This window comes from Molothrus ater, chromosome 4 (assembly GCF_012460135.2).
Source record: "Molothrus ater isolate BHLD 08-10-18 breed brown headed cowbird chromosome 4, BPBGC_Mater_1.1, whole genome shotgun sequence".
In the NCBI taxonomy this organism is placed as follows: Eukaryota; Metazoa; Chordata; class Aves; order Passeriformes; family Icteridae; genus Molothrus; species Molothrus ater.
Window position 1 is genome coordinate 71,347,732 of NC_050481.2, and position 18,479 is coordinate 71,366,210.

Below are 18,479 nucleotides of genomic sequence, written 5' to 3' on the forward strand. Positions count from 1 at the left end.
ATGCTGCTCCCTGCAAGATCAGCACGTCTTGAGACAGAACAGGATCGTACTGGGGTGTTCTGCAGCAACCTCAGAGCTCTGTAGAACGGCCCATGAGCAATTCCCTTTTAGGAAGATGATCAGAAAGGAGTGCCCCGTCCCACTGACCTTCCATCAGTGTGTGGTGGATGCTCCAGTAGACACTGAGGCAGTGCTTCTCCTTCTTCATGCCGCGCTTGCACTTGCAGCCGTAGAGCTGGCTGGAGAGCAGGGCGCTGACGGTGCTGCGGCACTGGCTCTTGGCGTCGGGGCCCAGCTTGTTGGCGCCGTTGCCCGCGATGCACTGGCGCAGCGTGCGGAACTTGGCGCTGCACACGGGGTCGGTGGTGCACGCCTCGCCCGCCTGCAGGCAGTCCCTGCTGGGGCCCGCGGCCGCTGCCATGCCTGCTGCAAGGGAAGGGGAAGGACGGTCAGCACCGCGGAGCAGCCCCGTGGGAAATGGCCCGGGACTCCCGCAGTTGAAGGACTCCTGCTCCTCAGATAGGCTTATCCCCAAGCAAGGCAGTCCTATCCAGATAACTCAGTCCCTCTTGAGACAGAGTGCCTGAATACCCACGCTGCTCGAAGCCGTGGCTACCTTTGGCAAGCTAAGTGGATTTCAGCTCTTTAGTGATTATCAGCTCTCCTAGGATTTCAGCTTGTGCTTGCCAAAAGCGCCAGAGGGCTAGGGGTAGAAGCAGACGAGAGAGAGTGGAGAAGGAGAGGTCCTGGCGTTCCACAGTGATGGTTTATTGGGGGGTCGGTGAAGGGTTCCAGCAACAGCTCTTCTGTCGAATGGGCTAAAACAGCCCCTTTTTATAGGATACAGAGGGATCCAGACTTGTCCAATAGTAAGGGTTAGGGGAAAAGTGACCTATGGGGTTACAGAGATAAGCTAGGGTCTGAGAGGTGGAAGACAGGAGCTTATTTTGCTGTCTCATCATGACTCAGCAATCCCTACTGTTAAGTCTCCGCCCGCCATGGGGCCATAGCCAACTCCATGGAGCCTGCTACACACAGTCTCCTTCTTCTGGGGGGCCCAGAGAAGACGTGGATGCCCCGTCCCTGGAAGTGTTCAGGGCCAGGCTGGATGGAGCTCTGAGTTACTGGGACAGTGGAAGGTGTCTCTGCCCATGGCAGAGGGGTGGAACCAGATGAGCTTTGAGGTCCTTTCCAACCCAAATCATTCCATGGTTCTATGACAGGATCAGCCTGGTAGCAGGATTATAAGAGACAGAAACTTGACCAGTTCCTGGTGGTTGATTTTTCCTTCTTGGAGAACAAAAATATTTTCAAATCCTTTCTTTCCCAGCTCTCTATCTCATTTCTGCCCTCCAAAGTTAACAGTAGCCCTATGTTACAGAGACCCTGGCCTCTGCTCCTTGAATATGGTTTAACTGTGCCTACACCTTCCTGGAGCTATAAATGGCTCTGTGTGGGTGTTTTGACATGTAGTCAGCCCACATATATCCCAGCAGTTGGCCCTAGTTCACTGCCACCATTTCCCCAGGACTCCCACTGTTTCTGTCCTGGCTTTTTCCAAGCTTTTGTAAATTGTCTTCAGAGTTCCTTCACCAACACAAAATGCTGTGTTGTCCATTTGGAGAGTCCAAAGCATGGCAGGAAGATGGTATTGCTACATATATGCCAATAAATTAGCTCATCAGGGCTCAGTGGTGCTGTGCCTCAGTACCAGGAGCAGACCAAGCCCGTGTTATTTATTGCTCTTCCTCACTAAAGCAGGCTGGACACACCCAGGCTGGCTCCTGGGATGTGCTCAGCCCAAGGCTTGTGGCTGCATTGCTGCTCCTGGCAAAGGCAGGGTCAGCCATGCTCAGATGAGGCTGTGTGGCACCAGGTGGCACAGAGGGGACTGGTGTGATGGTCTGCAGCATTTGACATAGGTCAGGCAGCACTCCTCCATGGCTTGGGAGAGTGAGGAAGACGCAAACCTGGTTTATAGAAGGGGAGGATCAGTTCCAGTGCCCATACAGTAATTTTGGATTCTGCTGTACTATCAAAACAGAAACTGCTGTCATGACCTTGAAGGACTTCTCCAATACTTCCCAAAGGAAGTCTCTGTCTCTAACGTAACTTGTCTTCCCTTCGGGTAGGAACCAGAAGGGGAAGGACAGAAAAGACCATCTGCTTTTTTGACTCCCTCCAGTGTCTGCTTCAGGTGAGACCCAGCTTGGACAATATTAGAAAATCCTGCTTCCTGAGAAAAATGTGAGTTCCTGATCTCCATCTCTGAGGGCTTAATGAAATCTCTGCTTTCTCCAAGACTTTACAGATCTCTTCATAAAGTCCCCTTTTCTGCCTTCCAACTGCTACCTCTCCTTAATTTCTGCACCTCCCAGCTGAGCACTCGAGCCCAGGATATCCATTTCTGTTCCCTCAGCAGTCACAGTGTGTTTGCTAAGAAGGAGCTGCCTCTGTTGTTCTTGATTAGAGTAGAAAGTAGCAGCTGGAGTTCAGATACTTCAATTATGTTTATTACAAACTTTGGGTGAACCCACTAGGAGGTTTCCTCCTGAAGTATCCCAGTGGAATCTCAAATGAAAAACCTTTCATCTAACTGCAGACTATTTCAAAGTGCCTCATGGCCAATGTCAAGCTTTCAGGTATTTCAAATCTCACACTATCTCAAATTTGAGTTCTCCTGCCCCTGATTTATTCATAGACCTAGTTTATTTAGCACTCAAGGCTTGTTTGGATCTGCCAAATGTGGAGAGAGAAATTATTTCCAACATGTGGGAAACTCTGCCTTGGGCTGTCATATACTGAAGAACTTCGAACACAAGGAACCAGTTTCCTTGAAATATCATTTGGGCAATTTGCAAATTCACTGAGATCCATAAAATGAGCTAGAGAACATATCTGAGCAGAATCCATAGGAATAAAGGAAAAAATACTTCACTTATTTCAGTCTGGCTTTTTCCAAAGGGTCTCCTCTGAATGAGGATAAAGCCCAGCAGGCTGTATTCCAGAAGAGATGACTTTGTCAGTGTCCTGTCAGCTGCTAGAAAAGTAGGTTAAAATAGAAATTATGACCTTCCTTCCCTTTCTCCGCTACATGAATTGCAGAAGATACTCCCCAGGATGGTTATAAACACAACCAGCCTGTAAAAGCTGTAAAACACTTCGGGATCTCACTTTAATAAATCAAGCAGATTGACCATTTGAGAAATTTTCCTGCAAAATTTTAAGTAAATATATCCTCAAACCAAGCCTTGCTTCATAGAACAAAGGCCAGGGGTGAATATTTACAGCCCAAACCCACAGCATAAAACACCTCCATTCAGACTTTATGACAGAGGTGCTTGAAGCCACTTGCAGTGTCATGAATGACCCGTTCCGTAATTGTGTCACTTAAAAACCAAATCATTCAGGGGCTTTTATTGTTAGCGGTGTCTTTGCAACTGAGACAACATAACACCACGTTTTTCTCCTCACACTGCCCCTGAGAGAGTAATTTTATGCAACATTAAGACAGCACCTCTTAGGGAAAAAGATAAATCTCCATGACTTATAAAATTGATAGTGCTTCCTAACAGGCAGGGACAAGAGCAATATTAGGTCTTCTCTCCCAAAGATGGAGTGGCCTTTCTGGTTTTGCCTTCAAAAATAGCTCCTGGCAGGCTCTGTGCCACGGGATTTTCCTCCTCCTTGGCTAACCGGGGAATTGGGAAATGCAGGGAGCTCTGCTTGGCTTGGGCTTTCTGAGTCTCTGCTTTTCTAATAGCAGCCCTTCCAGCTCCCTCTGCTCCCTTTAAAAAGCCATTTGTCTGGAGTTTTATTTCTCACTCCCTGCTAATTTCACCCTGTTTACGGTGGGCAGATGGAGTAATGAGTTTATTTTCACATCCTGTTTGTAGCTGTGCTCCACATCTGTTTCTGCTCACTCTTATCTCAGTGTCATTCACCCAAAGCTACTCCTCAAGTGTGGGAGTAAGAGAAAATCCCGTCTCTTCCCATTTTAACAGACCTCAGCTCCTCTCAGATAGGTGTCTCAAAGTGCTGACCAAGCAGGTCTGACTCTCCTCCAAGGACACAATTTCCTTTCTCAAGGAAGTGCAGCTGTGTCTGTGGCACAGAAGTGTGAAGGTGATTCTGTGAGGGCTGGAAATAGTGAATAAAATGCCTGGAGAGCACCAATGTGGAGTCCTGTCACTCTCCCTTTCTTACTCAACTTAGCCTTTAGATGTTTTAGCAGGAACCACACCAGTTCCACTGGGGCCCTGGGATACATCCCCCTTCCCTCCCCTCCAGTTTATATATGAATTCAGTGGGAATCTTTTTACACTCCTCATTTGAGGGGCTGGAGAATGTCCAGAAAAGGGCAACAAAAAGCTGGGGAAGGGTCTAGACAGTAGTGCTGTCTTATGAAGAGCAGCTGAGGGAGCTGGGAAAGGGGCTCAGTCTGGAGAAAGGGGGATCAGGGATGTCTTGAAGAAATATTCCTAGTGTTTCCCAACTATCCATAAACCAATAGGCATGCTTGAATGGGCCCAGGTGGCTAATGCAGGTGGCCCCTGCTAAACCTTGTTTAAACTGTGTTTTCATGTCACGATTTTTTAGCCAAATGCTCAGGATCACACAATGAACAAACTCTTGTACACAGCTAAAATTTAATTTCCCATTTGCTGCTGAAATACCTGCAGAGCAGCCCTGATGAAGAGCTCTGCCATACCTATGCTCCTTCCCCCAGCCTGCTTGAGAACAGCCTCCCCACGAGATCCCACACACCTCGTCCAGAACTCAGAGCTGTCACCTGGGGTTTGTAGAGCCCAGAAACCTCCTTTGGGATGCTGTTCTCCATGCAAGGGGAAGTTTCCTTCCCTTCCCCCTGTCTTGCCCTGATCTCAGTGCAGGTTCCATGCTCCAACTCCTCTCTGAGAGCTGCCCCAGTGTTTCCTGTGTTAACTCAGAGCAGCTCACCTGAGGAGGACACCACCACTCCCTGCTGACAGTCCTCTGTGGACTTTGATGGTTTTACCAACATAGCACACACATAATGGAATCCCACACTGCAAATCGATCTCCTAGTGATCCTTCCCAGCCAGCACTGGGGTGGTGGAATTTCCTGAGAACATCTCAGGAATGCAGGGTCTGAGGGTGTTAAAGCAATACTGGAAAGTTCAGGCCAATAACGTGCTGCGTGTCTTGATCAGGCATTAAAAATGTGCTGCCTGATCCTCTGTCCCTCCAGCTCTGACCCTTTACCCCTTCCCTCCATGTTTTGAGCAATCTTTTGTCTGTATTTGATCTATGCCTCCACACAGGACTTTACAGGCACCGAGGAGATACAAATAACCACAGCAACACCCACTGAATATTTCCTTCTGCTCTGATGGCTGATCCATGTAGGAGATAACCACTCACTGTACAGACTCAAACCCAAAGAAAACAATTCTCTCATCTGCCTGGCTGTTTATCACAGATTTATACATGACACCCAGATACCATGACAAGTTGTATCATGTCTCCATTACCCTTAAGGAGAACAGAATTCATCATGAAAGCCCTCATGATGACTTGGGGTAAAGTCTCCCTAGATATCATTGCTCCCCTACACTAACACATCCTTTTTGACAAGGCTTCAGCCTTTGTTTTCTAAAGATGCCTCTGGAATGCCCCATCCTGCTGGACTGACTCAGCCAGACTAACCACCAAATCAGCTATAAACAATATTCTTATGAAAGGAGGATGAAAGGCAGACCATCACGCTCAGTGCATGACCTGGTTGCAAATAGTTGTGTATCTATTTTAAATAAGTTTAATCCATCAGACCAGGAAGAAGGCTTAAAATTTTTGTGGATCCATGAAGTCCCAAAGTGGGTACAGGTTATTCTGAAATACTGGAAATCTGAAACACAGATCACACAACTAGCTGCAAGTTTTGGCAGAGAAAATGATCCGTCACATTCATTCCTTGCTGAAATCTGGGGACACCATGATATTGGTGTATTGGGAAGCTTCAGTCCCTGATTTCCACTGGAACAGAGGCTCTTCTCCCACTCCCAAAGCTAGGCAGCATACCAGACAGGGTGACTGGGATTTGTGATCACCAGGGTCTCAACACTGGTGCATTGTATCCCACATTTATCCCACCCTGTGGGAAAACTGGTGGTCTCTGGATGTCAGCTCCTTGTATACCAAGGTGAGAGAACATCTAGCAGAGAGCAGTAAGGACAACTGAGGTCTCAAGGGCTAGAGGTGATCTTTAAGTATTTACAGTAGATATATAAGACCTCAAGTTCCACCTCAATTTGACTTTAAAATGTCCTGGCCCATGGTAAAGACATAATGATTCTCTGCTGAGGCAGAGCAAAACAAGCTTAGAACCAGGAGACAGGTCCTCTTTTGTTCTAACTCTGCCTGGGTCTGCTCAGTCACATCACCTTGTGATCTTTCCCACCTCTGACCTGCCATGCTCCCCATCCAGATCTCCCCATGTGCTGGGCAGGGCTCACACATGTCCCTGTTCACCTGAAAGATGATGGCGAGCAAGAAGTTTGTTCCCTTGTCTTGCTGGGGCTTCAAGTCTAATATTTGACCTGCACACAGAATCACAGAATAATTTAGGTTGGAGAAGCCCTTTCAGGTCACCAAGTTCAACCATTCCCCCTGCACTGCCCATGCCCCCAAGTGCCACATCCACAGGGCTCTGAAACCTCATCATTAAACCCTTTGCATCTTCTCCTTTTACAAGCAAAAATTCTTCTCATGTTGCAGTTGATACTCGTCTGCCACTAAAGCAGCATTCAGGAGTCATCAGCCACAGAGTCTGAAGTAACTGAGCTCCTCAAACATCACTTGATTTTTGTTCATGTATTTTTATTTCTCTATTTGTGTATCAAGATCAGCTCAGCTTCCCAGCCCAGATTTGGACAAGCAAGGCAGCCTAATTCTCATCTTTCTGAGCCAAATTTCAGCTAACAACACCCAATGCCTTAAAGGCAGTCTGCTTACAACACCCAATGCCTTAAAGGCAGTCTGCTTAAGTCCAGCAGAGTGAAATCCAGATCTTTCTCAGTGCCTGTAATAGTTTTATAACATATAGAATTAAATATCTGAGATTTTTTAAACTCCCTTAGCTCCACTTTGCTTCAAATCATTTGACTGAAGAGTTCTGGCATTCACCAACTCCTCAAAATCTTGCAAAGTCCTATTAATTAACTGTGCACTGATGTAAAAAATGACCACTTCTGGAAGCCCATATGTGCCACATAAAGGTTTATTGTTTCCTACGGGGTATCTTAATATGAGAGTGTCTAATAATGCAGTCTCAGTGCCATGGATGGTCCCACAGGTCCACCACGCCTGACCCAGCCTCGTTGGTTTTTGTCTCCAAGGTAGAAACTCCTGACACATTTCACATACACCTATTTCTTCCATCCCTGTGTGCATTGGTGGCCACTGCAATGGATTTTCATGATCTCACAGATTCTGTAGAATCCCGCAGGGCTGTAGCACCAACACTGCTAATCCTTGCACCTGTGCCCTGTGCTCTCAGTGACAGAAAGCTCTCACCTGGATTGATATGCAGCTCCCAAGCCTCCTGCCAGTGGCACTGTTAAAAGCTTTCTGCAGTGCCTTCTCCTTTGCCATGGCTCCCAGAAGTTTATTCCCAATGATGTTTGAGATGAGAGAAATCTCTTCCACCAGATTTCCATGGCCAGTGCAGTTCTCCACCAGCACTCAAGAATGATGCTCAAACACTCCCAGGACAGCAGTGCCTGCTCTCAGCTTGTTTTCCTGGTTTATACTGCTCAAACTGCATGGATGCAGCTGGAAAATTAAAGCTGAACACCCTCCTGTCTTCTCACAGGTGAATGAGCTATTTCTTTAGCAACAGTGACATTGGGGTCAATTTTTTTTGAGATCCGTTTCCCCTACCTGAATATTTTTCTTTAACAACTCCTGCAGCAAAGGCCTCCCTCTGTACATGAAGGTGCTTTTTGCAGAGGGGTTGAGAAAACAATTCCACCATAGTGCACAGGAGTTCTGTCACACTGCCCTGAGTCATTCACAGAGGGATTTACTGGCCAGGTGGTTGATCTTGAGGTGAAATATTCAAGATCAGGTTGGACAGGGCTCTGAGCAGTGTGATCTAGTGCAAGATGTTCCTGCTCATTGAAGGGGGTTGTACAGACAACCTTTAAAGATCTCTTCAAAACCCAAACTATTCTCTAACTCTCTGGCACAGCTTGCCCAAACTCAGGTGCTTGCTTTCCTCTCTTTGGCTGGCAAAACTCCCTGTCCACGCTGGCACTCCTGTTTCACTTGGAATCCTGAATAACAGCCCAGAAAGAACAGAGCTCATTTAATTCCAGGAGCCAAACCCTGCAAATCTTTCTTAGCTGTCAAAGCAGCATTTCTGTATTCACATGGCTTTGGCCAGAGTCTGTGTATACGTCGATTCACATCCACTTTCTCCCAAATACCCCACATTTCTGATTTCAAATTAGATTTTTTTTGCCATGGCCTATTTTTTGACCCTTCTGCTGCCCTCTCCCCTACCCCCCAGCCTATGTGGACTGCAATGCCCTTATTTCCTTCAAATTATTCTTGCATTTTCCTGTCAAAAACCTTAGGAGCAAGTTAAAATCCAGAGGGAAATTTTTATAAGGAACATGTCCCATCAGGGGCATTGGAAATGCAGACTTACAAAGTCTTCTTAGTCAGGGCAATTTGCAAATACCCAAGAGGGGCAGATTACAGGATGAAGATACCCCACATCTCCAGCTATTGTCTTCAAAATACCTCCCTTGGTACACAAAGGAAAACATTTTCTCTGAATATTCCTGCTGAGTTGTTTGGCATCTAATCTCCATCTGGGGGACTTGTGCTTCTTTCCTGCTGCTCCCAGAGGCAGGCATATTGCAGTGACTTCTATTTTGAAAAACTGTTTTCAGTGTTTGCAGATAGTCCCAACCCTTCCCTTAACTTCTGCCTCATGAGCAGAGCAGCATTTCTGGAGGCTGAAGCACTGAGGGTTCAGGATCTGACAGCACAGATTTCTATGCCCTGCTCACCAGTGCTATTAAAGACATCTCAACACTGTTTTATTTTCTCTTTTCCCCCTGGTCTACACTTCCTTGCAGTGTATCACTTTCCAGATACCATCCAGCCATTCACATCTTTTCCCATTCACGAGGGTCTCTCCCTCTGCTGTAGTCTGTGGCTGCAGCAGGTTCCCAGGGAGGAGCTGTTGCCCAAAAAAGAGATGGTGGAGTGAGGCTGAGGGTGAGGAGAGGGATGGGCCTGCTGGTGATCCATTGCCCCACAGCTGCTGACTCATAAACTGGGAACAGAAATGGATCTGGCATTCGTGCCATGGGTTCTCCCTCTCTGGCATAACCAAGAACAAGACCCTGAACTTCTGCTGTGGCCCAGGTCAGAACATGTGATGGGTGATGAGAGGGGCAACAGCTCCAAGGAGATAAAGTAATTTGAGGACATGGATCCTTTTGGGCAAGACCTTCAGAATGACATCCAGGCTGCTTCTGTCATGTCCCACCACACTCTCCACAGAATAAGAGATGTTCCCCTCCAAATTCTGCTTTAAAATCTGCTTTAAAATTTCCCCTCATGGCACAGAATTGCTTAGACAGAAATACATTCTCCCAGGGGCTGCTGGACCCTGTCAGAGAGTCTGTGTATATGAGCTACTTGAGATGGTAGAAAAGTAACGTCTTTATCTTTCCAACTCTTATGAAGAATGAGATCCCAAAGGAGTGGAAAAAGAAAGAAGCAGGCAGAAGAACCAGATGAATTATGGATCAACCTCATGGATAACACTGTCCAGGAAAGCAGGTGTGACATGGGATTTGACCTCTCCAAGATATTGGGCACAGGTCCAAGCGTGAGTGGCCTCTGAGCAGTCACAGCCAAGTGGGTGTCCATGAACACAGAGCTCCAAAACCAGAAGAGGTTTTGTCAGACTCAGAGGTGTTTGAGAGTCTGTCCTGAGTCTGTTACTGTTCAATATTCCCATAATGGCTCCAGTGATGGAATAGAGAACAGATTTCTGTAATTTGCGGCTGACAGAAGATGAGGAGGGGGTCACAAGCAATGGGCAAGACAAGACTGGAATTCAAAATTATCTTGGTCTGTTCAAGGCAGTGTATGAAATCAGGAGGATGACACTGACCAGAAGCAAAAGTGGCACTGGGAGATGTGAGTGTGAAAGGACAGGAGGGAAAAGCAAAGCTAGGAAATAGAAGCTAGGGAGATATGGCTGTGGGGAGAGAGGTGGTCACAGGCTGAACAGGGAAAAGAAACAGGATGAAAACCAGAAAACATGTGGTCTGGGGCATAAGTGGTATGTGTTTATCACAGGAAGTAATTATTCTGCACTTCTCAGCCCCAGTAAGGCTTTAGCTGGAGTTTGGGTCATCTTTTGATAGGACAACACATGTTAAGGAAGATGACAAGATCCCAGGGGAATTTTATTAAAATTATAAATGGTTTTCAGGCTGAGGTGAGGATGAAAGAAAAGGATTTGTGTAGTTTAGGATGAAGGCTGTGAAGAAACAAGATCAGAGCACTCAAATACATAAACAAGACATTTTCGATGTGGACACTGATAGATATCTCTCCACTGCTGTGGTACATGAGATGAGATGTAATTCTGAGTGAATGTGCAGCAAGGGAGATTTAGATCAATATTAAGAAAAATGTTACATGGGAAGTTAAGAAGTGGAACAGATTATGGAGGGTCTGTTTAATCCCCAGCAGTGGAATTGTTTACAAAAGCACCTGTCAGAAGCAACTCTTGCATCCTCCCTTCCCTGCTGGAGCTGTGGGTGTTGTACACGTGGTCCCTTCCCATTCTCTGTCCCTGGGACACCTTCCATGGGAGACCTTGTGGCAGCTGTGGATTGTGAAATGAGGACAGACACCTCCAAATCAAACAAACCACACTGGAGACAGGCACAAATGGAAGGGGAATAATGTCTGTGTGAAGTGTGGCTCTCTCAGAACGAGCATCTCCCTCCTCAAGGCCAGACTGGACACTGGGGCTGGAGCAAGCTGGGACAGTGAAGGTGTCCCTGGCCAGCACTCCCTGGGTAGCCCTTCCCTGTTTCACCAGGCTCCAACATAGCTCCTAACACTCTGTTTCTATCCACTGGCTCCCACCAAACACTGACACACCAAGCTGCAGAAAGGTGGTTGAGTTTTTAAAGCACATGCTGGAGGTCTATGTCCTCCTTTGCCATCCCTGGCAGGGATCTGAGGGAACTGCTGTTCCAGGGCAAGCTGAGCCCATTTGCACAGCCCACAACCTCCTTTGTGCCCAGAGCAGCTTGGAAGGCAGAGCACGGAGCATCCCTGTCCACGCTGCCAATAACAACATCAGGGCAATGCCTTCAGAGACAGAGCTCTGGGAACACAGAGTTCATCCAGCTCTCCGGGGGAGCTGCGATGCCCACGGCATCAAACAGCCCTAAAAATGTCTGATGCTCTTGGTTCAGCGGGGTCCAGCAGTCATTTTCAAGTCCCTGCTCTTGCTGCAGAGAAGTGAGGAGAAAATTACGTTTTCCTCGTTTGATCTCTGGCACTTGCTGGATCAGAAAAGTCTACGGGAGTTGAGTTTGAACTGCTGCCAGACCAACAATTGTTAGCAAAAATGGACAGGATTTGGATCCTGCCTTCAGCGGTTTCAACACTCTTATCTGTCCTGCACATCATTCCATATAACTAAGCACTGGAAAGCTTTCCAACTCTGCCAGCAAAGCACAAGAGCAGCCAAGATGGGCCAAGACAACTGTGCAGACCTTGAGCATTCATTGCTAAGGACAGAATCTCACCCGTTTTTAAAGGGTCATTTATCAATGAACTCTCTTCTTAATGCACCTCTTTGAAGCACTTAAATGCCAGTGTGCTCTGTGCTGCATGGCTATGATGGGGATCCCAGCCATGTGTCAAGCAGCAACTGTGACCCCTTTTTCTGTGATTAAGTTCATTTTTGTTCCATCCAATTTTTTTTTGTACATGATTAACCGGTGAATAAAAAGGCCATTTTTTATTTTTCTTTGCAAGGGCTGAAGCAGTTTTAATCATATATAATTCAACACTTGCTATGCCATTAGCATTGCCTGCTTTAAGATGAATTTGGCACTAAACAAGCACTCAATTATACTCCCCCGCCTCTATTTTCTTTGGAAGTTGCAAAATTCATTCAAACAAAAGCTAAACCCTCCTGAAGATTTATGAAGATTAATGATGATTAAAATCAAAGAACAGAGATTCTCCTCCTGCCGTTACAAAGTCACAGGGCTCCAATAAATGTCTTCCAGTGACACTTTTCCAGGCAACCCTGGGTTCAAAGACAAAATTGTGTACATGCCTGTATCAGCACAGGTCATTGCATCTATCCATCATCCCTTCATCTCTCACTGACCTTTTTCTGCCTCTGACACTAAATATTAGACACAAAGGCTGGAGTTAGTAAGGCCAAATCAGAAGCGAGGACGAATAAGGCATACAGTGAAACTGGAAGAGGAAGCCAAGTTGGAAAAACCAGGGAAGATTTCAGCTGAGGAAGGGAAAAGGCAGTGAGAAGTGAGACACAAGACAACTGGAATTTAGGCATATAACCGTACAGGAAAACAGTTAGGGAATGCAAAGAGGAACCCAAATTAAATACTTGCAGTAACTCTCTGGAATCACTCCTGTGCCCTCAGTAGCTTGAGGAGAGCCTGGGCAGCCTCACTTAGCTGGGACAACTCCCACAGCCTGTGGGGCTCGTGGTGGGGCAGTCTGACTACAAACAGAGCGTGGGAGGGCATGGAGGGGAAAGGCAGGATGTGCTGGAACAGCAAAAACACAAAACCATGAGAACTTACATTGGAATCAACAAGGCTCCACAGCAGAGAGGCACTGAGGTTGTAAATGCAAGGACTCACAATCTGAGACCGCCATGAATAATCCAGAAGGAGCTGAAATCCACGCTCCCATCCCACACCAGCACAAGGGCACAGTCACATAACAGCCCAGCCTGTGCATTAATGCAGCCTCACACAGAGGAGGGATTCTCATTACACCTGTCTGCCTTGTCCAGAACATCAGCTGGCTGACAGTCAGACCAGAGATACTATTTTAATCATCAGACTTGGGTGAGAATTGTACCTGTGGAGGCAGTGCAAGCCTTGTGTCTGTACCTTGTGTAATATTTAGAGTGCTGTGCTGAGAAGGGAGAGGCTGCATTGTGAGATCTGCACGGCCTTGGCAAGTCTTTCCTAATACATCTCATAAAAGGGAGAGCAAAAAAGATATTTCAGCTGGGTAACTGAGTCATAAAAAGCATAAAACCAATTTGGAGGACACAGAATAAGGAAAAACAGTGGAAACATGGCGAGAAAGAGAGAAGATGAATGGATCATGTCTTGGGGTAGCTCCAAAACCAGGATGATAAATTGGTTTTCCCTAGGGCTGCTGAGTTGAGGCATTGGGCAGAAATGGGCAACAAATGAACAACAAAGGCAGTGTGTTAAAAAATAAAATATAGAGTATAAAGCAAATAGTAAATTATCTGTCATGTAAGGGTGGTATAGAAAAGAAGTCAAGGCCTGCTTGGAGCAACCTGGTCCAGAGGAAGGTGTCCCTGCCCATGGCAGGGGGTGGAACAAGATGAGCTTGAAGGTCCCTTCCAACCCAAACCATTCCATAGTTCTCTGATAATTGTGTTGGCAGCCATTTCATTCCCCCCTGAGATGGGTGTCCTTGTTTGTGTGTCACTGGAGGAGCCAGCTGCCCACCTGTGGGTATTTAGTGCAGCCTGGGATGCTCCAAGGTATCTGAGACAGGAGCAGGGCTACAGGTGGGACACAGTCCCATGGGAATCCTGCCCGCTCCTGGAGCGGCAGCTGAGCAGAGCTCCAGGCAGGGCAGCACCTCAGCTGGGGCCTGGCAGATGAAACTGGAGGGAGACAGCCCCTGGAGCCCAGTCCAGGTCAAACTGGAGGGAGACAGCCCCTGGAGCCCAGTCCAGGTCAAACTGGAGGGAGACAGCCCCTGGAGACCAGTCCAGGTCAAACTGGAGGGAGACAGCCCCTGGAGACCAGTCCAGGTCAAACTGGAGGGAGACAGCCCTTGGACAGCCCCTGGACAGCCCCTGGAGCCCAGTCCTGGTCCCACAGCAGCACTGCTGAGGGTGCAGGGAAACAGAGAGAGGTGATTGTGACAATGAAGTCCCAGTGCCAAATGTGGCCACAATGAACCTCATTGTTCAGAGAAGGGCCCTGACCTGTGTCAGAGATTAAAAAAGCACCTGGAGCCAGACAGACTGAGAGCCTGCTGAGGGTGGGACAGGCTTTTCCTGCCCAGCACAGCAGCACAGAGCCAGCAATGCCCCTGCCACGGACACAGCAGCACTTCCCAAACTCCAAGGGAGGAGCAGCATCCTGAGCCACCTTGTCTGCACCTGAACCAGACCTGCAGTTACAGCAATGACAGGTTCCTCCATCCCAGAGATCCCAGGGGATGGAAGGAAATGAAATAATAATAAGTTATTAAGCAAGGTTTGAACCTTTGTGCTGAACTTTCTCCGTATGCCCTCACTATTTCTGCCATGGAAATCTGTTTTTGGTCTCAGTTTAAATAACCAAACATGAATTTTGCTGTAAGAAATTATCTTGTAATCCAAGATAACTTGAGCCATACAAAGGTCTAGTAACTTGCTTGAAGGCTTCTTTTACCCTTGTAAAACAAGAGTTCACCCAGCAACAGGAGCAGAATCCTAATATTTAATTACTGGCTGCAGTTCACACACAATTATTTATGACACGCTTTCAATGATTATTCATAGGTTTCATATTGGGGGTGGAGAGAGGGCAGCAGGTTGCAAACAAGCCTGAAATTCAGAATTACTTGCTGAGGAGAGTTGAGGAAAGATGATTATGATGGAAAATGCAAGAGAAGAACATAAAGAAAATTGATTATGAAGATTTACCAGGAACATGTGTACTATTAAAAACTCTATTGCACATCAGTGAATTTCAGACACTTAAATCAACAGAACCTTTAAAGGGAAATCATATTTTTTATCATCTAATCAATGTAGGTAAAAGAGTTGTTGGCCTCTCTTCCCTGTTCCCTGTTGACTTCAGCTTCCCAATTCAGAGAAGCTTAGAGTTCAATCTAATTTTAAGTGTCATGAAGTTTGAATAGACCAGAGGCAACTGAAAAAGGCAGAAGTAATAAAGTTCAGCTTTCGTCCTAACTGCCTGTAAAACCCAGCTAATCCTAGCTCTCCTTGAATGGTGTTTGTAATTCCAATAACCCTTTTCCCCCTCATGGAGCTGCGCTCAGCCTCGTGCTGCTCTGCTGAAGAAAACACAAACTGTGCCAGGAGCCCACTGTGGGACCTTTCCTCCACCTGATGATGAAAAGCAGCTCTGGCTGGTCTGGGGCCTGGCAGGGACCCTGTCACTGCTCCAGTGCAGTTCCCCTGCTGCCTTTCTGTCGCAGACATCTTTCATGAAAAAATCCTTTCTTTAGGATTTTTCCTCCTGAGAAGCTGAGAGGCCTCAGGAACAAAATGTAACCAATGGTTATCTGCTGCTGTGGAATGCAACAGGTGCATATTTGATTAGCCCATGTTAGATGTTTCTAATTAATGGCCAATCACAGTCAGCTGGCTCGGACAGAGAGTCCTAGACAGAGCCTTTGTTATCATTCTTTCCTATTCTATTCTTAGCCAGCCTTCTGATGAAATCCTTTCTTCTATTCTTTTAGTATAGTTTTAATGTAATATATATCATAAAATAATAAATCACCCTTCTGAAACATGGAGTCAAATCCTTGTCTCTTCCCTCAAACTGAGACCCCTGTGAACACGGTCACACCTTTCCCTGACAGAGTCCCAGGTGTGCTTGCAGGAGCTGCTGCAGCCAGGGCCAGCACTCCAGGCTGAGTGCAGGGACAAAGGGCTGCACTGGCTGCTTCCCACCTTGAAAGTGTTTTTCCAGTTGTGGATGAACTCAGGATCCCAGTGCCCAAGGAGAATTAAGCTGCTCCAGCATTTCTCCATGGCACCCCCAATGTTGCCTTTCTGCTCAACAGCAGAGAGGTTCTGGTGCAGGAGAGGGCTGGAAGGTCTCCTTTAACTCAGAATATCTGATTCTGTCATTCTGTGCAGGCTGGGAACCTCCAAACGAGGTAGTGACTGCAGTGCCCTGGTTTAAAAGATCACAGAACGCCTTGATTTGAATGGGACCCACCAGGATCACCCAGCCCAGCCCCTGGCCCTGCACAGACACCCCAAAATCCCACCCTGGGCATCCCTGGAGCCCTGTCCCAGTGCTCCTGGAGCTCGGGGCTGTGCCCATTCCCTGGGCAGTGCCAGCACCCTCTGAGGAAGAGCCTTTCCTGAGATCCAACCTAAACCTGCCCTGGAACAACTCCAGCATTCCCTGGTCCTGTCCCTGGGCACCAAAGGTTGCTACAGTTGTTTGAAAAGACAGAAACCACGAGGAGGAGGTGACAGCCAGGAGGGACCTGGCTGAGCCCATCTTTGCAGCATCCCCACCCTTGGAGAGCTGGTGAGGCCCAGAGGAGTACACTGCTGGGTGTGCAGCCTTTCCAGACATCCTGGGAGTGCAAAATTCCCTGCCTGTGTGGGCTCTGCTGAATTACTAGCAGGTGTAATGGAGGAAACAAGGCCAAGGAGAGGCCACAAGTCAGGGTGGACACAGAGGGTGTAGGAATGGAGGATGAACAGAGGCTGGATGTGCTCACTGATCAGAACAGAGCTAATGTGTCTAGAACAGAGGCTGGAGGTGGTTCAGTGCTGGGTCATTGGGAGCAAAACCCACCCCTGGGTGGAAGAGGGTGAGGGTCTGCAGCCCTGGTGCGGCCCTGGCAGGACCTGCACTGCAGTAGGACGTGCTGGCCCGGCTCTGCTGAGATCAGCATGCAGCTGATGCAGCCCAGGGGGGCCTGCAGTGGGGTCTGCAGGGGGGTCTGCAGTGGGGCCTGCAGTGGGGTCTGCAGTGGGGTCTGCAATGGGGTCTGCAGTGGGCTCTGCAATGGGGCCTGCAGTGGGGCCTGCAGTGGGGCCTGCAATGGGGCCTGCAGTGGGCTCTGCAATGGGGTCTGCAGTGGGGCCTGCAATAGGGTCTGCAGTGGGGTCTGCAGTGGGGTCTGCAGTGGGCTCTGCAGTGGGGTCTGCAGTGGGGTCTGCAATGGGATCTGCAGTGGGGCCTGCAGTGGGGTCTGCAGTGGGGTCTGCAGTGGGCTCTGCAATGGGGTCTGCAGTGGGGTCTGCAATGGGGTCTGCAGTGGGCTCTGCAGTGGGCTCTGCAGTGGGGCCTGCAGTGGGGCCTGCAGTGGGCTCTGCAGTGGGGTCTGCAGTGGGGTCTGCAGTGGGGCCTGCAGAGGGGCCAGGCAGGCCCTGAGGCAGCAGAGCACGGGGGGAGTCAGGGCTGACCCCTCCCTCAGACTGCCCAAAGGATTGCACCCACTCACGGTGGCCATGGCCCCAGGAACTGGTCTTTGGCTCAAGTCTGCTTTCCAGAGAAGAGCTCTCATTGACAAGAAAATCTCAAGAGAGAAAGAAGTCTGTTATCATCCCAGGAAGTTTGTTCCAAAGGTTAATCACCCTTCTTGCCAAAACGTGCTTTCTTTGGCTCCTTTGGCTGTAACTGGCCCAAATTCTTCCCCCACCTCTTTTTACTGCTTTCCTGTGAGGATTAAATTCTTGGAAACCCCTTAATAAAAGAATCACTCATCTTCCTTCTGCCACAACTTCACTCCTTAAACCTCTGTCCCTGGGAGGTCTTTGCAGAATTCTAGGCCATTTCTGTAGTCCTGCAATCCACTGATCCAGTGGCTCAAACTCTGCCCTCCCAGGCACGGGTGGGTGCCTGTCCCCCCTTTTCCTGACATCCACCTGAGCTCTGCTGGTTTGCTCCAGTGTGGAGCTTTCATCTGTGTGCCCATGAAGGTTTTGAGCATTGCACACAACATCTCAGAAATCATCAGCACTGCTTGTCTGCCATGCCCCTGACTCCTCTCTCTGCTGAAATATCACCATTCTGTCATGAGGGATTGTGTTTTCCTCCCTCCTGGAAACCCAGAGCCTGCATTCAGCTAAAGAAAACGCTCACAGCATCTGCCTCGCTTGTCTACCAAAGATGAGGATTTGTGTCTTCAGTTATTCAATATCTCCACACTACAGATTTTTATCTTGTCCAAGAAGAGTATCAATATTTTTAATCATGCAGTTAAAGACCATATCAGAATGGAAACGCACGGGAGGAAGGGAATTACATGGCACAGACAGCCTTGGATCTGTCACTGCCTGTCTCCTGACTGCTCGGCTTTCCTGCCTCAACCTTCTCTGATAACATCACACCATCCTCCCTCACCAGGTCCCAGGGGGTGTAATGTACCTGTGCTGACCTCCCACTGTCCTCAGGAATGCAGAACAAACACAAAATAAACACTAA

The 18,479-nt window shown here is 48.0% G+C and overlaps 1 protein-coding gene across 2 annotated transcripts in view; it reads right to left on the reverse strand.

The window, feature by feature from the left end:
• Positions 1-18,479, reverse strand: part of LOC118686314 (GDNF family receptor alpha-4) — a 74,273-nt gene that overhangs the window by 18,673 nt on the left and 37,121 nt on the right. The window contains exon 2 of one of the 2 annotated variants that reach the window (XM_036382467.2): positions 148-423. In XM_036382467.2, the coding sequence (XP_036238360.1) occupies positions 148-423 (276 nt within the window). Of the gene's footprint in view, positions 1-147; positions 427-18,479 lie in introns of both variants that reach the window. The other variant, XM_036382466.2, reaches the window with a different exon arrangement.